This window comes from Coturnix japonica, chromosome 5 (genome assembly GCF_054131305.1).
Source record: "Coturnix japonica strain WE chromosome 5, WE-NBRP24, whole genome shotgun sequence".
NCBI lineage: Eukaryota > Metazoa > Chordata > Aves > Galliformes > Phasianidae > Coturnix > Coturnix japonica.
Genome location: NC_140667.1, coordinates 42,692,349 through 42,716,805, shown reverse-complemented (window position 1 = coordinate 42,716,805; position 24,457 = coordinate 42,692,349). Strand labels below are relative to the sequence as shown.

At 40.5% G+C, this 24,457-nt stretch overlaps 1 protein-coding gene across 1 annotated transcript in view; it reads left to right on the top strand.

Moving 5' to 3' along the window:
• FBLN5 (fibulin 5) overlaps nucleotides 1-24,457 on the top strand; it is a 41,284-nt gene that overhangs the window by 5,808 nt on the left and 11,019 nt on the right. Inside the window, exons 5-7 of the mRNA XM_015865344.3 lie at nucleotides 19,738-19,860; nucleotides 22,708-22,824; nucleotides 23,718-23,837. Coding sequence (XP_015720830.1) covers nucleotides 19,738-19,860; nucleotides 22,708-22,824; nucleotides 23,718-23,837 — 360 coding nt within the window. The remainder of the gene's footprint in view (nucleotides 1-19,737; nucleotides 19,861-22,707; nucleotides 22,825-23,717; nucleotides 23,838-24,457) is intronic.

Genomic DNA, 24,457 nt, shown 5'->3' with positions numbered 1-24,457 from the left:
CTATAAAAATAAACATACACGCTATTCAGCCCTTTAAAAATAGACCTTCTGATCATAACAAAGTGATCGTCCTAAGTTATGTTGTCTATTGATTTGTGGGCTTCCAGGAGTGTTTTCATTTTGGTATCTTTGATGTAGATGAGTCAGGAAATGGGACAGTTAATAGAAAAGAAGTGCTGAAATCAAAGGGGAAATGAAACCTCTGTATTAAACTCTGGCTGGCTTGCTGCATACAAAGCCATACAAATCAAAACAGGTGGATTTTGGAAACTTTTATAATGCAACTTCCTGCCTATAAAGGTCATGTGTGTTCCTGTTCATGCTAGCAGAAATGTGAGAGCTTCAGCCTTCAGTCAGGTCCATTCACTTCTGTCGCTTTAACTTTCAAATATGGCAATTTAATTGTGAGGGAAAGTTTGAGGAATAGAGATATTAGTAAGCACAGACTGGAAAAGACAGACTGCCATTTGAGTATCACAGTTAGCTGGAGGAAATTTGTGAAGGCCTACATGAGGTTTGAATTTGGGCAGATGATAGATCATATTTGTGTTAGAGGAAGGAAAATGAAACTTAAAGAAAACGAGACCTGGCAGATGGAATGTGCCTCTGCTGAGCTGTGTTTTCATTCTTCATTTAGAGGAATCTTGTGGAGATATTTATTGTGTTAATGCAGTCTCTACTTTTGTACCCCCGTGCCACCAAATGGAAAGCATAGGTTCAAGAGAAATGTATGAAGTACTATATGCCTCAATGCAGAGGTGGCAGAAAGGCCTTATCCCCTCTTAGCAGGATTTTGGTGCAGTTAATGAGAGTGATGTGAAAGCCATGGAAATGAGGCACCAGGGAACCTTGTCCCCAGCCAGCACTGAAACTTCACCCACATCATTCAGGGAAGTCTTAATCACTGAGTCATGGCTATGTCTTACAGTAAGCAAGCAATAAGCACTGCCTATGCTAATGGTATTTTGTTTGCTTATTACTTCCCTGCTCATCAGCATTCAGCATGCTGTTAGGGTATAAAGCACTTCAGGGGTTAATGTTGTGTTGGAAAGGTTGAAGGGAGTAAAGTGGAAGATATTCTACCCAGTAGCAGAACGACGATATGGCTTACAAGTTTGTTATGCTGGTGTTCTGGCATCTCCTTTCAGGACCTTCTTTCCAAATAAAAAATTAGTCACAGGTATTTCCATTAAAGATGATGAGGCTTTTCGCTGTTGGCTTTAGGAGAAGCAGAATTATTCTAATGCCAATGTTTCTGAGAAATATCCAGTTTTTAACAGAGTGCACATTTTCGTCTGGTCAGATATGAGGTTACAGGTCTGGGCCACATTTTCTACTGCTAGGCCAACAGAAATCTTTACTTTCTCTTTGAATTCCAGTCAAAACAATTTATTAAACACAAGTATCTTCCTTGGGAGATTTGCAGCCACAGCTTTGAAACACAGAACTTGTTCAAGAGGCTTCCAAAGGGAAACAGGATAAAAATTTGATCTAAAAGCAATGTAAGACTCACCAAGGTCTTTATTTCCCCCCCCCCCCCTTTTTTTTTTTTGTGAGAAGGTCACTCTGTCCCTGCCTGGCACCTGGCCTGCCTGCCTCTGTGAAGAATGTGCACCACAGGGGGTTCAAATAACATTCCCCCTCATGGGGGCTGATATATTCCAACATAGCAAAAAAGAAATACAAACATTTTTTCTCCCTTTCCACCTATTTGGCCTCCTCCTTTCTGAGATGTATGGTCACAGACAGGGGCTGGGTGTCCACATTCCTTTGCCATCCTGTTTGCTGCTCACTCTTACCAATAATCTTTTCACTTACCCCTAGATCTTTCTTTGCACAAGTGCTTCTCAGTGACACCTGTCGGTCCTGCTTTGCCCACCTTATTCTCCTCTGCATGGTGCAGAATCAGCTGTAGCCATTACTGCAAATGGCAGAGAAATACTTAGATGATAATTTCATTTTAAATCTGCTATGAGCTTGTTACTTTTACTCCTGAACATGCTGAAGGCCTCATGCCTTGTACGTATAAGTGTACTGTGTTTTCAACCGCATGAAGTACATGTAAATTTATTCCAAAGGTAGTCAGGAATGATTTACAGCCATAAGTAATGTTGGAATAAAAGACCACATACATGAAAAAGCAATGAACATCTAATGCAAGAGCACTGCTTGAACTATTTGTCTTCTAATGCTACTTTTCTATAAATACTGAATGTTTAGTCTTTATAATGATTTTTCATTCGTGGCACTTGATCTCATAACTGTTGGCAAGATTACGCTGGAGTGAGGGCCCATGTTCGTGCATTACGCATTGGTAAGCCCAGAGTTCTTTCCAGTTTCCCTTTACTCCACCTCACTGTTTCCTGATTTACAATAATCTTTAAAACATGCCTCAAACACAGATCCTTCAGGGCATTGTGGAAAGAACTGCAATGGGTGGACTAATAACATCGACAGTGTGAGGAGATCTTATAGGTGGGAAGGTATCTTAAGACAGTTGAGTGCTGGAATTAGAGCAAGCAGACTGTAAATACATGGAAGTCCATGTTTGGAAAGATGTAAGTGTGAGGCAAGATGAGTATGACCTAGAGATGGAATGAAGAGAAAACAGGGGAAGGAGGTAATTAAAAAAATAAAAAGTGTGGGGGAAGCATCATCTTCAAAACAAAAACAAAAAACAACAGGGAAATTGAAAGATGCTATTTCCAGGAATAAGTGAGTATTGTTCTTCAAGGTCTCCCTGTGCAGTAGTCATTGCTTCACCTTTCCTCATTTCTCAGACTGCCAAGACCTCCTACATTCCCCACCTACAGATGCCTGGCCCTACATTCATAGAGTGAAACTACTTCCTTCAAAAAATTACCTTTGCACAGATGGATTTTACATCGTTATCATTTATATTATTGTGAGCATACCTAAAACCCACATCCAAGCCTGCAATCATGCTGAGCTGACTTGTGCACAATCTCATTAAGAACAGCCTATGCCTAGATGTGTTTTCAAGCAACACTACAGAACCATATGTGTGTATCTGGGGGAGAGGAGGAAAATGAAGATATTGAAAAGTGAAATGAGGTGCTCTGGTCTTACAGTGGGGCCATGGCTGTGCTGGGACTGGAGCCCAGATTTCCTTATCCAAAGCCTTAACCATTAAGCCAGGCTGTCTCCTAATAGTAATGTTTCTACGGTGACCTCTTCAGTGTTAGAAACAGGAAGAAACTGCAGCAAGAAGATGGTACTCTGGAAGGAGTTGTGTAAAGGAAATACAAATGGAATCAACTCCTGCTATTGTCTTCTTTAACCCTAATTAGTCCAGCTAGTTAATCTTGCTATTTCAGAGGCCAGTTCTTGAAGGCTGTGCATTATGCCTGTTAGGCAGCCCTGCAATCGTGTCCACATTAACTAGAAACAGAAAGATTGCATGAGAATAGATTCTGCAAGAGGTTCATGGCAGCCTCCTGAAAAGTTACTTAATTGATTATGTTTCCTGATTAAATTAAGGGCCATGATGCTTAGCCTTTTTTCCTAAGATGTTTTGTGTTGTGGTTTTTCTGACAGCTATTGCATGGAGGAACACAAACAAGGACCTCATACTACCATTGCAATAGAAAAGTTGCCTCTAAAAATCACAAGAAGCTGTAGTTGATGATTAAGACTTGGGCTGGAGGATTTGGCATTTGGTTGCTGACAAATATGCTGTATATGTTGGGGCTCTGGGTCATTCTGTTTGAACTGAAATAATTCTTAGGGTTGTGAATAATTTCACAATGGATGATAGCTGCTGAGGTAGATTCCTGGCAACTATCTTTAAAAAACAAATGTAAACAGGTGAAAAAAGGCCTTGTTTAATAATCCTGAAACAGTGAAGCTCAAAGTGAGGCCCCATCCAGCCTGACCTCGAGTATCTCCATTGTTGGGGCTGCCATAAAATATTAATGAATGGAAAGGTACATCTGAAACCACTCAGAGCTCCTTCCTCCCTCAAGAAACAATTGCAGCAGTGCAGAGGATGGGCTGGGGATGAGGAAAGGCAAGAGTCAGCTAGTTCCCTCTTAGGAGAGCCACTCCTACAGAGACTTGCACTGATAAACATATCCTACCCAGCAGAATTTAGAAGGGGAATAAACGTGCAAATGTTGCTTTTCACTGAAGTGTGACCATTTGTGGTGGAGGGGTTCACTTGATAGGGAAGGTTGCTGTATGTCTCTGTAGGTTAAACTGAACCTTCTGTGGCTTGGATTATTTCCTTCATTCCTGGCTAAATGCAGCATGGAAGGAGTATGGTCTGGTGGTTAAAACACAGGAAAATGGTTCATTTATTTGTGAAGCTTCTAGTACGCACATAGAGTTGAGTAAAATTGAACTAAGAAATACATAAGCCAAGAAAGCTGGTATGCTATTAAGAAAGCTGGCACTTCTTTGTACTGGAGTGAAAAATAGGATGCTCCTGGGTATGGCAAAGCCTAATAGTAGGTATAAGTCCATCACTCTGCATGTCAGTACCTATCAGGCATCACTGATGGTCTGTATTACCGCACAGTGCTGTGAGAAAGGAAAATAAAATAAACATGTCTATATTATAGCCACAACTGAACATGACTGAACTCCAGTCATACTGGTTAAATTGCTTTATAGTCAGCAGCTCAGGTTCAGGAAGGCTGGCATCTCTGTAGTCTATGTCTGTGCTATTTCATGTGCTCTGGCTTTCTCTTTTCCTTGGAGTTGCAAGATATCTTTGGTGACAAGGCAGCAAGAACACAGGAATCTTGTCTCACTTGCACTGAGGACTGTAGAGGGAAAGAGAATTCAAGAGATTTAACCTATTCACTGGGCTGCAGCTGGTTTGATAGCCTTTGTTAAGCTTGGTGTCTGAACTGTGAGGTTATTGGTCAACTGGGCTCTAAGCCAGATAATACACAGACTTTAGCTGTCAGCAAGAGCTTGTTGGCAGGATGTTGCATGTGATTCATTTCAGTGGAGCAGTACTTGTGCCCAGCCTGCCATGTCCTCAGGCATGTGTTGGCCAGCACTGGGCTCCAGCCCCATGTGATTCCTTATACTCAGTGCTGGATTCCTTAGACTTGGTGCTGAAAGAGGTTGATATGTGGGGCCTTGTGGCTGCTTTGCCATTATTATGTCTTGACTTCCAGGGATTCCAGCAGTGCTAGATCAGTTACAGCCACAATGTACTGATTAGCTCTGTCTGCTTTGGAGCAGTTTGAGTGAGAGCTTTCCTTTGTGGGATAGCTGTCATGCCAAGCCGGCCCACAATTACAGGACTTAAAAGAAAATAAGTCACTTAACAGTCCTGGAAGATTGACAGACTTCACAAGTACCCTTCCTCAGTCTGTTGGCTTTGTGGCTTGCACTCCTCTTGCTTTCCTGTGGTGTCTGTTTTGGCTGTGGGTGATGGTCCATGCCTAGCATTCTGCTGGGAGCCTCAGGGTTGTGTGAGTGCTTCCTTCTCTACATCCCTGGAGAATGATGTGCCGCATTCAGTGCAGAATGATAGAATAGAGTGACATTCATTAACAGGAAGGCTTATTTATTTTCAGTGCTGTTAATAGCATGAGCACTCTGCTCAGGCCCGTGTTAATCTCTGCATGTATTTGCAGCACCCACAGTACCTAGAGATGGCAGTGTTCTCAATGACTTAAAAGTCATCGTTTGTCTTGGCTTTTCACTTATATTTCTTGGGTGAGCTTTGTTTCTTTTTTCTTGGTTCCAGCCTGAAATTGGCCATGGCTGTATGTCACAATCAAGATGTTAAGCCAAAATATATAGAAAATATGAATTGGCTCCTTTACCAGTATAAATCAGCCACATGAGAAGTATGTTTTGCCAGATTCTATAGGCAGAGGTAATGTGCTGGCACTGTTCCCTTGTCTTGTCCTGTGGACACTGGACCCATGGCAGAGGTGCCATGCAGAAATGTAAGTGCTGCTGGACGGTGTGTGGAGTTTAGCGTGTTCTGACCACTCCATCTGCCAATTGACTGGTTTCCCATTTTAGTACTTCAATGAAATAAGAGAATTTCTCAAACAAAATAAAGCTACCAGGAGATGAATGGGAGTTACACATCACAGGTCCAGTTCAGGGGAGCAGTTTCAGTGCTCTGCCTCTTGCCTGGGGCATGCTGACAATTGAAGATGATGAAATCCACTGAAGTCCATCTTCAGTTCTAACACCAGCAAAACCCTCTCTGCTTTTAGTTCATCTCAGCCATGAGTTATGTTTGCAGGTGCCCAGTGCTATAAGGCTGTGTTGCAGTTTGAAGATGGTCCAGTTGTTAGGTTGGAAGCATAGGTCATGGGACAGCTGGGTTCTCAGGGCTTTGTTAAACCCCTTGCTCTCACTGACCTCCATTCCTAGTGGAAGTTTAACATGCAAATGCCCTTTGGTTTGTCCTGCAGCCCTTTGCTACTGGCTGCTAATACAACCTCCTACATTTTTTCACAATGCCGTTTTCATTATGGACCATTTGTCTGATGAATTCAGTGTCTGAGCATCCAGCTGAAAACTCTGGTGGGATCCAGGCCTTCAGGCAGAAGCATTCAGCACTTTCTGAAACTCAGGGTGCATATGGTGTCTTCATTTGGGTACCTAGCAGTGTATATGTACAAAAGCACAATGCCTTCTGACAAATTTCCTTAGCTCATCTCTACATCACTGATGTGCTACTACAGTGAGAATAAATCCGCTCATCTTCATGAGGTGTTCAGAAGCTGGAAGTGCAAGAGATTCTTCAGCTAAAAAGAGAGAGCTTAGGAGGAGGGGGAGCCTCACAAATATACAGAGTCGAAAGGAACCCATACTCTACTGCACAAATGAAACCTTAGCTGGTGTGCCAGTAAATTGCTGGTTGGATCAAAGGCATTAACTGGTTTTGTGGTCCAAGCCCAACATACCTGTAGGTGACAAGAAAACAGGAAGACTGAATACACAAGAGTTCAGAAAAGCGACCATTGTGGTCAGGAAATTAAGGGACTGGAAACCCAGCAGTAGGTGAAAAGTTAATCAAACTCATGGCTCTGTGCTGGCAGAGGAAAAGTAGAAGGCTGTATTACTGGGAGCAGTTAGCATTGAGCAGCTGAATTGAACACAGAGGGAATAGTTCTTTGAAATGATTCTGCTGAGAACCACCCCATCTACTGATTACTTTGCTACCAGATAAATGTAGATCAGTTTATAGAAATCTCAGTATAGAGCAGCAGTAAATTGGGGAGCGCTAAAAGGGTGATTTTGATTTAGACCGTTAAGTGCATGGTAAAGCTGAGGGTGAGGTGGACCTTCAGATGTCAGAGAAACAGTTGTTTATGGGTGGTATGAAAGTGTTTATTCCTGAGTAAGGTATAATTTACTAAAGTGAGGGAAAATTACTTTCAGACTGAACGTAGTAAAATCCCTCTGGACACTGTGATGTGTCAGGTTACACGGACATAGCATATGCTATGGTGGTAGAGTAATACTGAATGTGTCAGCAAAAAGATTGAAATACTGCTTGAAAAAAAATAGTGAGAAAAGAATCTTGAACATTTGAGGGTAAGACAGATATTAATAAGTAAACTTAAGTCATATTTTTATGTATTTTTGACATATTTCCAGCTTACAGTGTGTATGGAGGTGCAGAAGAGAAGTCTTAGCTTTATCTAGCACTGTAAAGTTCATTATCATGGGTAACAGCCTCCACCCATTAAATAACAGTTATTGTCACTGTGGTGAAGGAATGCAAAGCTGAGATAGCTTAGCTGAGCAGCCTAGGGCTCTCCTTCAGAAGGAGGGATCTTGGAGCAGCACAGGGTCAGTTTGCCAGACTGCCACTCCTTACTCCTGGAGCAGGAACCAGGCCAGGGAGAAGAGGTGTGGTCCAAAAGCTGAAGCACACTGCTGGTTTGCTGCTATTGCAACCCCTTTGGGGAATCCCAAACCAGGCATAGGCTGGAGCAGCCTTGGATCTCTCATTTATTTCAAAAGCAACAACACCTACTAAACTTGTTGCCAGCAAATCACTAAGTATTGTATCTGGAGTTTAACCCAGAAGCAGACTGAAATTATTTTAATGAAAAGCAGAGCTGACTCTGAGATGTGATAGCCTATACTGATAGTGAACTGTTAGTTTCATGCAGTCTTCTCAAAAGACTGTAGAATGCCAGCTTTAGGAAGAAGGTATTTTTCCCCATGAAGGAAGGTCTATGTGAAGCTGCAGTACAAAGCTGTTCCATTTTCCTCACCCAGAAAGCTGCATTTGGGGGCAGAATTCTAAGTGAAATAAGTATGCTCTGAAACTGATGAAGATGTCTATCATCACAAGATATGAAATACCATCACACACTACTCCATTAAAATCTCAAGCTTGCCTCTAGAAGCTTGGGACATAAAACTGTTTTAGAAATGCATGATCCATTGATTGATCATTCCCTCTGACCCAGGGAAGGCCTTGAAATGCAGAACTGAGCACTGTATGCTGTATGTGATTAGGGACGATAAGAAATACTGTGAATAGTAAGGCTCTAATTGTGCTAACAGCTTTCTAGACATGGCCTGTGCTAAAGGTTGGGCCTTCTAAAATGTGCCTTTTGGTAGTAAGTGGCTAATAAAGGGAAAGTATTGTGATAAAGGAAAGCTTTTTGCTGGAGCAGGTCCACATGATGGGAAACTCAGAGTAAGAGGAGAAATTTGCTCCAGGAATAACCACAGCCTTTAAATGTTCCAGCTGGTTGAGAACATTGACTTTTTTGTTTATTTATTTACTTCATTTAAAAAATATATATATGAAAAGAACATGTTTTTTCAGGCCAGGCCACTTGGAATTGAATCATTTTGGCTTGAGAAACTTCAGTGTGAACACGCATCTTTCTGAGCTTTCATGGGGTCTGTGAGAGCTGATGGGACTTCCTGTGACATCTGTGATATGATCAGCCACGCATTCAGCCTGTGGCACTAGTTGTGCATTTCTGAATTCTGGGCAAAGAGGTTGAACTATCCTTGGAGTTTTGGGGACAAAAGCATTCGGATCTGTGTGAGTAGGAAAGTACATCCAATGAAATGGTTCAGTTGGTGGGAGACCACCTTAACAGTTTCCAGTAATTTAAGCAGAGATTCACAAAATATTGCCAAAGTGAACCACGCTGATAACAAGGTTTACAACCAATCTGAGTACAAGCATTCTGACATCAAAGTTAAATATGTTTATACTAAGATCAAATCAGAAGTTCTCTAGAATTTGCTGGAAGCAAAAACTTGCGGAAAATGAACTTTGACTTCAGTTGATAGTAGAATTTGGATTTTTAGAGCTAAAGCTTTTGTTATGGTAAAAACAAAAAAGAATGTAGCACTGCACCCTGGTTAAACTAAGATGCTTGTCTGAAGCCATGAGTCTTCTCAGGATTCTGGGGTCGGTTTGCTCTGAGAAGGTAAGGCTGGCAAGGGGACATTACTTCTTGCTATCTTCAACTGTCTAATGCAAGGTGTGGGGGAAGCCAGATTCATTTCAAACGTGCTCATGGGCATGAATGGGCAAAATTTGCAATACAGGAAATTCTTTTTATGTGTAAGGGGAAGCATTATCATTGTGCACATGATGAGAGGCTGGAGCTGGAAGAGCGGCTCATAAAGCTTGTGGCTAAAGGCTGTATCCTTGGAGAAATTGAAAACGTAGCTGGAGAAGGCCCTGAGCAGCCTGAGTGAATTACTCCTGAATTAAGAGGAGCTTTGGGCCAGGTGGCTTCTTTAGGTCACCCTGATATGCCTTGTGCAATTCTGTGACTTCAGTGCCTGAAGTGCAGGAGCCTGTGTCTGTTATTGGAGGTAGCCATTAGTTTATCTGTGTCTCAAACACCCTTTGACTTTTAGCATTGATTTAGAAGAGACTTTGAGGTCTAGTGCTGATTTTAAACTGCTGTTAAGATCTTTGAATGGAAGATGGTAGAGTGAAGTACAAGGAATAATGAGAAGGGAAGGGCTTTATTCTCAGCAAAGTGAGAATTCATTTATTTCACTGAGTGCAAATTCAGTCAAGGCCACCCAGATCAACACATTGGATTTGTGGCAAAATCAGTAGAGAGGAAGAATATCTGTTTGCGTCTTCTTCAATTTACTGACTGACAGGTGGGGGCCAGAGCTCCTGCAAGTGTGAGGTAGCTTAAGGGGATATTTTAGCCCCACATTTTAGCCTGCCTGGGTGTTTCACAGCCATCCAGAACCTGTCATGCTCCTGCTCAACCCTGGCAGTTCTTGGAACCAAACGAAACACAGCTGTCTGTCCCTAATGGCTGGGCACATCTGCTTTGAGCTCTTTCCCTGGGATTTCATACATGCTGGAAGTTTCTGTTCTAGCTTATGTTTTCAAGGTAGTTGAATAGGATTAAAAACAAGGACAGAAAGAGGAAGGGGAAAAGCTCTTTCAGATGAAACATCTTTTTCTAGGGAGCCATGAACAGAGAGTAAGGAAGGCAGGAGAATTGCCAGTAGACATCCACATCACACACTAACTAGAGGAAACCAAACCTCCCATATCCACACAATTTTCACTTATCTGGGAAGAATTGCAACCCAGTTGGACGGCAGCAAATTTGGAACACTGCAAGGAAGAATTCCAAGCAAATGTGGCTCAATCATTATAAAACAGCCAAATCTGAGTTAAAGCCAGTTACTTGAGCAGGGATTATAGGCATTTTCCAATGATCACCACTACAGAAATAAATAAATAGATTACTTGCTATGTATACACTCAAAGGGAATGTTGCCCAACATGCATAGCTCTTTGCTATTAGCAGTAATGAGAACACAGCTGTCTGAGCTTGGAAGCCAGTATTTGCAAAGGATAATTCTCAAGGATTTTTATTCTCCATTGGCTTTTGTCCACTACCCAGTCTTTGCTTACAAAAGAGCCCAAAAGGCCCTAACATTTATACAAGAATTACCTCGGCTTTGTGGTACTTTTGAGATGGTTACAAAGCATGTTGTCACATGGACAGATTTGAAACTCAGATGAAATATGAAAAACAAATTTCTCCCCTGATAAGCTGCTCACTGCCTTAGTGCCAATCACAACACTTCTTTTTGTAGTCAGTCACACCGTCTCCTAGAGCAACTGGCAAGGGTTGCTGCTGTGGGCCATGGTGTGAAGCTCTCCTATCCCAAGTAGTTCACAGCTTCAAATTGTCTGCATAGCTCATGTCCAAGTCTGGGCAGACAGCTATGTTACTTGAGTCAGATATAATTGATCAGCTCTACAGAGCTCCTAAAGCCAAGACAAAACCTTTCTGTTGTCCATGGGCACGTTTTGTTAGCACTCATTGTGCCAGGTTATTTTTCATGGTTTGGTCAGCTGGGTTCAAGGGGCAAAGCCTTTGATTTCTCAAGAAAGACAAAACACAGTCTTTGTTTTGTGTGCTTTTAACTCAAATAGTTTAAGTGACATGAGACAACCTACAGCCATGTCTCTTCCAGCAGGAATCTCCCCACGTTCCTAAGTCAAACTGCTTTGAATCCAGTCCATTCCCAAATGAAATGATGGTGATGATTGCTGAAGATTTATGTGAGATCAATTAGTAATCAATCTCTTATCACTATTCATGATCCCCATAATGGAGACCCCTTGCATTTTCAGGTCTGCAGTATTTAACTTCCACAGCTGCCTGCTCAACATGCTTGAGCAGTGGTTAAAACTTTTGTCATGTTGTATGTCAGAAGAAGCTGCATTTTGATGGAAAAAAACAGTCCTTACAGTAAAAGTTTCTGCCTGCCCCACAGGTGGGGATTTGCATCTCTTTGTTTTCACAGTGACTTTAATTTCTGTCTCCATTTGGATCAATTCCTCCTGCTATGTTATAAGTAGGGCTGTTCTCTTTACTGGTTATTGTGGTATACTCACAGTCTCAGACCTATTCAGCCTGCCAAAACATTTGGAAAAGGAGTGCTTAATGACTCAGTTAAAATGTACGTTCAAGAAGTTCACTTATTAGAGGAAATGTAAACTGACCACCAATTGGCTAAACCAGCTGGCTGGACTATTTGTGCTAGTGATTTCTCAGAGCTCCCTGGGGAGTGCAAGCAGGAATAGCAGTTCTCTTCTTTTAGTTCTCTCATGCTCTGTTTCCTAACAGAAAAGTCTTTAAAAGAATTTGTTGGAGGAGAAGCCAATAGCGTTTTACAGATATGTTTAAAAGCTTTATAAATACTGTTTTAAACTCCTGTACTTTTAGTATATTCCTTCTGACAGGGTCTTTTAAAACTGTCTGAAAGAACTGCAGAAAAAAATATACAATTTAGCCATAGAAACAAATAACTACTTTGGTTTGAATGGTTTGACTTCTGTGAAATTTTGCAAGCCTTTTCTAGAGGTTCATCTATGAGACTGTTTCAAGTAATGCAGTAAAAGGATGAGTGCAAGGTCCTTTTGCTAGAAGGACGCCTTCATGTCTCAGTTGCCTGTGTATTTGCTGGCTCTGACTGCACGTCTTTTTCTCTTCCACTGCAATACAAAGTGTCACTTACATAACCTCCCAGCAGCTGGGATTAGTCTCAGTAAATGCTCTCACCACCATATGAGCAGATCCCAGTGTAGCAGATGATCATAAGAAATAGGTCATTCTGAGAAAGGGATAATACAACAGTAACGTTCCATTTATACAGCTGAAAATAATGCTTGCTGCCAATGAAGATGAAACCACTGTTGTGAGCAGCAGCAGCTTGGTACCTCCTAATTCAGCAGGTTCAGCATAGCCATTGCGTTGGAATGCTAGCAATTCTTGACCCTGCTCCTGTAGGATATCCTGGTCACTCTGGTTCTGCTGTACCACAGCTACTTGCAATAGCATTAAGTGCAACATGGAAATAACAGAGATTCCCAAATAACATGCATCAAGCATGGATTTCATTAGTTGGGCAGAATGCTGACTGGGAAATCATGGGCATAACACAGTTATATCCCAATCCATGGGCTTCTCAAGTTTAAGCAAAGCTCTTGACTAAAAGTACTAGTTTTGCTTATTTCCAGTTCCAAAGTTAACATGCAGACTGTCCTTTCATGCAGAGGTTTTCATGGGAACAATCCGTACAACCAGCTGTGACCTTAGAAATTGCTGAGAGTGAGGAGTTATGATCGTGCAAGGTGATGCTGAGACTGAACCACGCACAGCACTTTTTTCAGAAAAAGAGAAAGATGCTACCACTCCTCCATGCCCTTGTAATATACTTTATATGAATTGCTGTCCTACAAACTTCAGTCACAAAGGCAGGACTGGAGCTGTGCTCAGAGAGCAAAGTCCTTTCACAGTTAAGCTGATGTTTATTATCTTTGAGCAATGTTAAAAGTGTGCTAGCTACGGAAATGCTCCAATAGCTGGCAGGAGATCTAGAACCTGTGACACATGTTGAGCAACTTTCATACCAGGCAGGAGTACACATTTGTGGCTCATATTAGTATCCCCTTCCAGACTGACCATCTATGTGAAAAAAGCATTTTAATCCTTCTTTAGAAGTCAAGCAATAACATTAATGCATGTGGGATGCAAACAGAAAATTAATTCAACAACCTACGTCCAAGTCCTCAGACACTGAAATATGCAATTAAACAGGTGTTTAGGGAGTTGATCTTGGATCATGACCAAACTCAGCAGGGTCAGTTGTCCTTGGAAAGAGCCACTGACCCCACGCAGCAGCAATTTGAATTTGGCTCTGGTCTGCACATTAGGAATGCGGCATTGTTATTTCTTCCCTTTTCTTATCAAAAATAATTATCTTGAGAAAAAAAAAAAAAAGAAAAAAAAGAAAAAAAAAACTGTTGAGAAAACGTGATTTCACCAAGTAAAAATCTACTACTGAGGAAATTATTTCTCTGTGTCCAAATAAGGAGTGGGGGAGAAGTTTGGGGAAAGTTCTCTGTTCCAAGTAATTTTGGAACTGAAACTCACGTTGCTGAGCTCGGATGTTTAGTCCTGGCCTGTAATTACTCCTACAAAACATAGACATCCAAACTTTGAATTATTTTAAAAAGGAGCCCTGGGGGTTATAAATGACTGAATGAGCTTCAGTGTTTCAGCAGACAGAGGTTCTGGAATGAGCACACAATTTTGTGTCTCTCTGCAAGAAATTCGTATCTCAAGAGTAGTGTGAACTCCTGGGGTTGTGTTGGTGTTGTTTCATTGGCAAGACTAAAATAAAAATGGAATAAAATAAGGAAGTATGGCATCCAAAACAACAATATCTCCTGGTAGAAGGTGAAGAAAAGCTTCCATCAGGATGTTCTCTGCAAGACCTGTTCAGCTTTACTGCATCAAACCTTTCCATGCTAATTGCTCTCAAATAATTATGATGGTAAAAACTTGGCCACTTTTGTCAATGGTTGGTCAAAAGGATGAAGTACAACCATAGCTACCAGTGTGACCCACAGAAATTTGTGGCATTATTACCAGAATTCATTACTTAAGAAAGGAAGTCATGCATGCTAAATATGTTCCAAATAGAACAAAATGTAACAGTCCATCTGTGAAACAGTGCACATTGCCAAAAGCATATCGTCTTGGAAATCTTCTGTCCACATTGGCTTGCCTCTTGAGTACAGTGTCCAAGCAAAGTTTCTATTCTAATCGCCAAAGTCTCCAATAATCTAGTTCTAGTTCAGCAGTAAGTCCATGTCCTTTTCTGATAGGTCTCTGCTAGGGCCATTAGCACCTTGCCAGCCAGCACAGAAAGGGACAGTCACAAAGAATGACTGTTATGGCACTGTGAGCATGGACCTCACCTGTGGAGAGATATGTCTACTTACTGCCCACCGCTTTCAGCACAGGTGGTTAGATAAGGTCTTCCTGGTTCCTGTAGTGAGAGGTGCAAATCATTTTCTGTAACAGGCTTCTCAGGAAGTTGGTAGACTCACCATCCCTGATAGTGTTCAAGAGAAAGGTAGATGTGGCACTGAGTGATGTCGTTCAGTGGGCGTGGTGGTGATGGGTTCACAGTTAGTCTAGTTGATCTCAGTGGTTTTTTCCACTGAGACGTATAATGCTTCTCACTAAAAATTAAATTTATTAATGAAATTGCAATTTAAAAATATGATTGAAAGTTGAACTTGGGTAATTTTAAGAGTGAGAATTTTTCTCTCTTGCAAAGGAAAAGTAACTTGGAAGAACTTTACAAATTCCTACTCCCTTTTTCAGTAATTGTGGCCATACAATCTTAGGCACAAATTGGTGTTTCAAGTGCATGATTTTTTTTCTACTGCACATTTTGGAGAAGGAGAACTGTTCAGGTATAAGGCCCTAAAGAAATGGAGCGTCCACCATGTGTTCTGCTATGTTTTTCAAGTGGTTAGTCAGTAGTAATGCTAAAGTTTGTGCCTTATGTTTATTTTGTCTTCTAAATGTGTAAGCATTACAGCTCATTATCTTTTGCTGGCTTAAGTGACCATCTAAAAACTTTGCTTCCATGTAGAATTTTTTAGATCACTGTCAAATATGCTATGAACCTTTTTAAGAATAGATTAATAAATGGAGCATTATCTTGCTGTGAGACAGGATTTTGTGACTTGGAAGTACTCTTTGGAGATTTCCTGATCTCTTTGCAATATCACTATTTGAAGTGCTGACACCAGCAATGTATTTCAGTAATTATTTTACTAATGTGATATACAGTGGTAAGAACAATTTCCTGTGTCTACTCAACATTCTCATGTTTATGTTTGTAGTTGCAGTGCTGTGTCATGAAAAGTTCATGTTCAAATGGTTATCTTTTATGACTCCAGAGTCATTTTCATTACTAACATTTTTTATTCTTGATATGACCTTACATTTGTCTGCCTTGAAATGAATTTTCAAATGTACGCACCATATCTAGCAAATTATCTTTACTGTTCCTTTTTTTAGTTCTTAACTCCACCAACTTGTCATTCTCTGCATTTTATCCTAAATGTGGAAAAAACTGGACCAAAACCAAATCTTCTATATCTTGTAGACACTCACATTATGAGTTTTCTAGTCTTCTAGTTTTAGACTCTCTTGTATGGCCAGCATTGAATATGTCTGGTTTTAATTCAGTAGGCTGATGTATTGTTTTACTTTTTATGCTGTGATTTCTTGTATTGTTATTGAGTCAGTATAAAAGGTCACTGTGTGCTAGCCTCCCTGGTGAAATGTGGTATTATCTTGCAGTTTGATATCTAGATTTTCTTTCCCACTGCCATGTTTTTTATACCATTGGCTTTAAACTTACAGTTATTTCCAGACAATGAGTGAAAGATTTCTTTAATTGTTCTATGATATGGCTAAATTCAAAAGAATCTGTGAAGATTACTGCTAGCTTTTACAGATTATAAAACACAAAGCTAGTAATTTGCATGCTACACACAATTAGTTCATTTATTTATTTTGACACTGTAAGTGATATCTATCCAGTCACTGGGCATCTTGCAACCCATTAAAATACTGTCTGTCCCAATAAAAACAAAGCATCAACACATCACATCCCACAGAAAAACAGCCAGTCAATCAGAAAGGTAAAAAACACACTCTCCACCCTTCCAGTCCCTAAAGGAACCTCCAGTGCCCCAGCCATCCCACCTCTGTCCAAATGTCAAGTAAACAAAACATCACAGACTGGGGTTGCTAGACCAAACCACCACTAACATAAATTCTTCAGACAGACATTCTGAGCTAAAAGAGAGGGATGAATGTTGGTGAATGATGGAGTATTTGGGCTCAGGCTCTTGCAGAAAGTCTTTTGACAAGCGTGTGTAGAGATTCCTCCTATCTGTTCTCCCTACCAGTTCAGTCAGCAAACCCTACCTGTTCAGTCAGCAAACCAAAGATCTTTTAAGCTCATGGGTTCAAGCTGTGGTGCTCAGTGTTTGTTCTAGATGGTATTTTATAGAGGAAGAGATCTGTGCTCTGGATGGGCTGTGTGGTTGCTCTCAGTATTCAGTTGGGAAGGAACAATGCAAACTGTTCCCACTTCAGGTCAAATTTTAATTTCAGTCTGGACTTCTGCCCTGTAACTAGCTGTGGGACCAGTAATACCAATGCAACGACGAGAAGGTCAGATGAGAGAACAGAGCTGACTGCTAATTTGATAGCATACAACAGCATAACCAAAGCCAAGTCAGGGCCAGAGCTGGCTAGTTTTCTCTCCAGATGAAATAACTTCTTTTTCTCTCCCTGTTGAATGTCTAATTTTGATTTTATTAACCACACCAATTTTTCATTGTAAATAGCCTGAGCAAGACACAGAGTTGCAGCTCAAGTATTCTCCAAGAGGGTACCTAATGGTTAACAAATTGTTGCACTGACATTTTTCTCACAGTGCAGATATCAGTTTCACGTTGTGAGCCGATATAATGTAAATAGCTCCCAAAACTATTGACCTGGTTGCATTGGCTGGGCCTGTCAGAGTTTAATGGCATATCACTGTAAGGAGCAATCTTAGAGAAAGACAGAGATGTGTAATATCAAACCATTGTATGCATTCAGGATGAGACAGAGATTTCAGTAAGATACCAGTAATGCTGTTTATACCTATTGCATAAAACTTCAATAATGAAGTCAGTGAAGTATTTCCCCTCAATGAAGGGAAACAAGGCATTTTTAAAGGGAAACTTCAGGCTGATCAGGTTTTCCTGAGGCAGCAGGAACTCCAAAGGTATCCTTCATTGTAAAAAAATTTGCATTCAAAATGGAAATGCATCTCCAAGACCATTGTGGAAGGTGAAAAGTGGGGCTGAGCAAGGAATCAAATCACAAAGACAAAATATAGTCGAAGGTTGGAAGGGACCTATGGAGGTCATCTGGTCTAACATGCTCAAGCATGGCTACCTAGAGCCTCTTGCTCAGAAATGTGTCCATAAGGCTTCTGAGTGTTTCTGAGGAAGGAGAAAAGAGGAGTGATGCCTTCTTTCCCCTGAGTGACTGTTGATCATGCAACCACTACAAAGATGGCTTTAGGAACAAAACTGATTGCACAGCCACCCATTGCTTTCTCCGCAAGCAAAATGCACCACAGCCAAGTGGAGGATCTGCAGTTTTCAGTACATGGCAGGAAGACCATGAGCCTCGTTTTGTCTCCCTTGGGTTTCACCTATTAGTAACACTGGAAGCAGTGAACACAGAAAATTAGCATCTCTGTATGTAAGTTCAGGAGAGGCTAGAAAAAGCAGGGTTGGCTAGATCCCAAGGGCCCACTCTTGAAACAATAAGTAAGCATGACAAATAGAAAGGTTTTTTTCATTTAGGAAACATTAATGCGATTCTTACGAAATTTATGGTTAGATAATATCTGTGTTCAAATAGTACCAATTATGTGTGATATGTTGTATGAAGGGAGGATCCAGAATTTTAGCCCAATCATAGAAGCAACAGATGCATAACATATTTATGTATCCTTATAGTCTAGACTTCTTATCTTACTGCATTCCCACTTCCCCCACCATTTTGCCAGCCTTCTCTCTAGCCAATAAAGCTGTGGGAACAGATTTCTGACATCGTTAATTACCTCTAACTGTGCTAATCTTGTTATCTTAACAGCTTTAACTCACCATAAATTGCTGATACAGATTTTTTCAAGATAAGAACTCCAGACACTCTGCATTTGTGAAGTATATAGGTATTTATTTATATATCAGAACGTGTTAGATATTCTGTTGTGGTAGACTGGATCAGTTATTTCATGTTTGCTAGAATTTTGCAGCTCATTGACTTATAATTCCTGCCCTCTTCCACCTGATCCAGCCCAATGCATTTGTGAGATACTCTCAGTCATGACCCAACAAAAGTCTGGGTTAATGAGAGTCAGGGAGTGATAAAGGGAGTAACGTTGCTCAGATGACATTGGACTTCAGCAAAGGCCAGTGCATGGTATTCTGGAATAAAAATTTCTTTTAGTTATCAATAAATAAAACATAGAAATCCGAGTTGGCAGAAAAAATGACACAATTTATCTTGTGATATTTCCACTTCTGACGTCTAGAGACAAACCCAATGCCAGAAACACCGGGGAAAAAGACTGATTCAAATTGAACTTATGACTCTGAAAGGCATGTTTAATCAGTTAGGTTCCAGTGTCCTGGCTTATATAAATGTAGGAATGTTATTCACCTCCTCTGCAAAAGAGGAAAAAAACCCAAAACCCTAAGGGGTTGTAATAAAAAGCCAAATACATTAAAAACAATAGGGATGGTAAAAAATAAATAAGAAATAGTTCTATTTTCAGGAAATTGATTCTAGAGAAGTATACATTTTTTTTTTTCTCAGGTAAAGGTTGATATTGGTTGAACTTTCTGTCTGAAAATTTGCAGTGAGATATTATGTGTTGGTGGAGGTAAGAAGTAATATTTTGTATACGTTTGAGCCTCATGATGGCTGTGTTTGTGTATCTCTTGAGCCACTGCTCAGCTCTTACTGAGCAGTTGAGTTACCTAGCCCTTTCAGCAGCCATTGCCCAGGGCTGAACACGGAAATCCCAGCGCAGTGACAAAATGAATGTGGAAGTAATGAAAAGTGTGCCCTCCCCACGGCTCTCTGTGACACACTGGGTCATCTGCAGAAGCAAGAGATTTGATGGGCACACTTAGTTCTCGCTGCTCTCTGACATTTATTTGTATGAATTTACTTCAGGTTACAGTCATCCTCTCTAGTTCACTGTACACTGTCTTCTCACACAGGCCTGGTGTACACACTACGACTCCCCACACTGTTGGACAAACCTTTTGTTCCCATTTCTATTATTAATTGCTGTATTTCTGTGTTGCAGATATTGACGAATGTGCTTCCGATTCTCACCAGTGTAACCCCACCCAGATCTGCATCAATACTGAGGGGGGATATACCTGTTCCTGCACTGAAGGCTACTGGCTGCTAGAAGGCCAGTGTTTAGGTAAAGACCTCTTGCCTTATGAGATTTGCATATCTGTGTTTGTGTATCTGTACCTGTGAATGGCTGAACTAATTTCACTGAGTGTCTTTGTCAAGTACGGAGTGAAGGCTATGGCTGTGCAGAAACTAATGTCTTTCATCTTTCCAAGTGCCAACAGTACGCTTGGCAGAGGGATTCCCTGATGGTACAAAATGTAGATGTAAGTGCCATATGACAGCAGCTATGTCACATGTGTGATTTCTATATTCCCTTTTGTAACAGTCATCTAAGAGGATGTGTACAAAAAGACTTCTTCCCAAACAGACATGTCCTTCTCACACAGTTGCAGTCCAGACCAGGAGGGATAACTATTCAATACCAAGAAACAATCTCATAAATCCCTATATTCAACCAACCTTTTTGGGGGTAAGAATAAAAGAAAAAATAATAATATCTGGGAGTTATCTTATCCTGCAGCTTTCAAGCAGTTTTATTTTGATTTGATTATTTTTCTTGCAGCAATGCCCAGTTCATCCTTTTAGCTCAGCCTTGCTGAAAAAACATCCCTCAACAAACAGCACAGGAAAGCTTTCCACTCTCCCCAGACCTGGATGTCATCTGACATGCCCATGGGATGGTGAAGGAGATGCTGATGTTAGGTACAGCTCTCCAAAGGAGATAGGACACAACAGCTTTCTTAACATTTGCTCTGTAACTTCTTTCCCTGGGTGTGGGCTGTTTGCCTGCCAGCTCTCCAGAGCTGGACCATTCTGTCACAACACCTCAGCTGGAAGAAGAATGGGGCTTCCCTGCCCATTCTGTCCTGGAGCTTCTCCAGATGTTTTCCAAATTTCTTCTCCCAAGTCCCAGTTCTGGTCTAATACTGTCATGCAGCTGCTTTTCTAACTACTGCAAACTGATGTGGAAAATAATAGAATCACAGAATACATGCTAAAATACATTATTAAATAAATAAAACAGGCTATCAAAAAGGAGTCGTTCTGCCAGGTTAGAGCAGGTATATGTGGTGGGGAAGGAGTGAGAGAGGACAAAAGGGGGATTTTGGTCTGTGTTGTCTTTTGTATTAATAATTTACTTCTCTGAGTTACAGCCCAAACTTAAGGACTGTGTGCATCATTCAGGTCTTGGATATGGATCTAAAGCACTTCGCTGCTTGATGGATATCCCAGAAAGCTGAAGTGACTGCTTTGCTGAACTGATTTGAGAATCTGCTTATGCTATTTAAAATAAGCAATAACATTCTACTGTTGCCCACTTTATGTATACATCGGGTGGATTATTTCAAGGCAATGCAAAGAACTAGAAGCAAGTTTTGTTTAGAATCTTTTTTTTTTCTTCCAAAAAGCCTCTTTTCCATACTGATCTCTGAAGGCCCCTTCCAACCCCTACAATTCTGTGATAACAGTTCCACAAAATCCAGTGCTTGTATTTAAAGTAATGCAATGTGTCGGCGAAATGAGATATTAATTTACTTAAAACCAGTGTTACTTTTTGCAGAGTTTGGGCCAGGCCTAGCACTATTGTACGTACCATAGCTATAGCTGAGCCTGGCCTGGGTTATCCTGCTGTTTGAAATGCAGTGGGAAATGAAAGCAAGCGAGGGTAAAGCTAAATGTCAATGTTCTTGTTATTTTACACAGTGAGAGTATTTCCAAAGCACTGATATTTTCAGCATGCCTTCACAAGACTTTGTATGGCATAGAAACAACATAGAGCTGAATTGCAGGATGTAGCTACTTATACATCAGATTCAAAATGTTGCTGTTTTTATAGTATTACCACATCATGTAAAAGTTAAAGTCATTCAACAATTCATTTTCCCAGAGCAGTCTTAATATATTGCACCAAAACAGGAAGCATTTAGCTAACAAGTGATGGACTGCTGGAATTCATGTAGATGTAATCATATGCATGAGAACCATAGGGAAAGTACTGCCATGAGGCTAACAATGATAGATGTTGAATGAGGGGTAAGACTTGCTCTAATCTTATTCTAATTGCCCATAAGAGGAATCTGAACAGGAATTTGATGTTTAGTACATCACTAGAAGGCTGCAAAGCTGCAAAGCTTTGAGAGCAGCCACTAAAAAAAACCTCCATAAATCAAAAGGCAATTGATACTAAAGGGAATGTAAAGCATTGAAGGTGACAGCTACTACAGTTCCTAGGCCAGGAACAAAATTCCTCTAGCACTTCCATCACACATAATTTACAGCATTTTCTTTGACTTATAACAGTAGACTGCATCTATTTCTAATGCTTCATTTAAGTCCAAACTGCTATTTCATTTTGGCAGCAAATTTATTGTTTACATTTTTGTTCTTGTAATTTCTCTCTTAAAGATTTATGTAAAATGCAAATGTGACTATTGAAAAACAATTCTTCAGAGAACATCCTGTCTGGAATTGAAATACTTGCTGTTTTTCATGAGTAGCTTTGGTATACATTGAACTAAAACATTCTTCTCCCTTGATTCTGACAAAGCTTTGGGCTGTCTGTGCTTGCATTGATGGGCAGTACCAGCTGTCAGGTGGAGTTCCAGGTGGTGCCTAAAGGACTCTGGTCCTCCTGATGACATAGCATTGGGCTCAACATTACAGCAATGGCAGTCATTTCATAGGATCTGTAGTCAGATGCCTGACTTGGAGAAAAATGCAGTGCTACATTCTTTCAAGCAAAAATACATTTTAACTGCAATTCAGTCTGAACACCTGAAAGTTTGACTGAAGCCACCTCACTGTGTTACTTCTCTGTTGTTGATGCCATTCATTCATTCAGTGTGTTTGATGCTTTGTATTTCCATGTGAAAACGCTGACCGCTCTGCTTTTCCTCTTTCCCATTCATAGATATAGATGAGTGCCGTTATGGCTACTGCCAGCAGCTGTGCGCCAACGTGCCTGGTTCTTACTCCTGTACGTGCAACCCAGGCTTTACCCTTAACGATGATGGAAGATCATGCCAAGGTATGTTGCATTCTTAACCATGATTTAAATCTTTGGTACCAACAAGCAATGCTTTTAAAATCTGTTTAGCTCTTAACATACAGGTAAATGTCCCTGCATTGCTTTGAAAATGTTGATAGGTTTCTCTGAGATACTTCTATAGCTCCCTTGTGAACATTTGTTTGCCACCACAGCACATAGGAGGGGTACAGATGCAACCTGAGCAGTGTATCCATAGACATAAACAAGGAGGTCCAACCCCCCTAGATTCGTACTGAAATTACCAAGAACTGGGCACTGAAGCTCTTTTACCTAAGACAGAAAACTTCTGCCAGATCACCAAATTAGCTCCGAGTCACCTAAGCTCCAGATGAGGGTCTTGACCATCAGACCAGCTTTTGCTGTGATGTGCTACCTGAATCACAGTCAACACAACCTCTCTGTAAGATGATCTATGACAATGATTATAGACTTTCCAGAAGTTGTTAATGTCATAAATGAATTTAAAAATGGTTTTGGCACAGCCAAAGTTCCCATAAGGGTTATTCCTCATTGTGTTATCACCCTAAGGTGTATCCTACTGCATCTTGTGTCAGATTGGTTATGACAAAATCTTTTCCATGATTTTAATGTTACAAGATAAAGAGACAAGTATTCATAATAAATATTTCACCCTATCTTTCATGTTATTTTCTTTTTAGACATTGCCAAAATGCTTTGTTTCCATGTGTGTTGTTTCCAACACATTCTTTCTGGCATCATCTGTTACCTCAATAAATAATACTGACTTTGTTATATTTTTCAGAACAAATTACTTTTACTATAAAGGTAATCTCCTTGAAATTCTTTACAGTAATGAACTGAAAGTAGAGTTTGGAGAGAAGTTACTGATGCAGCGTATTGTCTTCCTGTAGATGTGAATGAATGTACGGGAGAAAACCCTTGCTCTCAGACTTGTGTCAATACCTATGGTTCTTTTCTCTGCCGCTGTGAACCTGGTTACGAACTGGAAGCTGACGGAGTTAACTGCAGTGGTAACTGTCTTCAGTTATTTATTGTTTTGTTTTCTTTAATTCAATTATGCTTTCTTTTTCCAGTGTCCTGTTTTGCATATGCTTTTCTAAGAAGTCTTCTGATTTGGTTTATAGTTAGCAGCAGAATAACTGCAACTAATGTGATCTTCCTTCCAGTTACGGTATGCAGCAAATACCAAGAAAAGTGCAGTGGAGGAGGGCTGCAAAAGGTTGTAAAGAACTAAGCTAAATATTAAAAAGCTCCAAGATAACAGCAGAACATAAGGAAATGGTTTCCAGTGCTGAATGGGAATCGTACTAAAGCAAGTAAACCAGGGACAGTCCTAGAACATTTTTCCACAATTAAAGAAATACTCTTGCATAAAGCACTTTTCCATTTGTGGAATGTATGTATTCTTTTTGCTCTTATAATTTCACACATTTTTTCCCCTGCATGGCTCTGTCTGCACTTCAGAAATCATGTACCATTTCTTAGCAGTTATTGCCGATCTGTTCATCTCATAGCAGATGAAACTGCTTATGTCACTCTACTTTTTCCTCTCTTGTTTTTGTTTTTATTTTATTCCTTTTTTTTTTTTTTTTTAATTGAAGATGAAATGTATTTCTGTGCTTAATGTTCC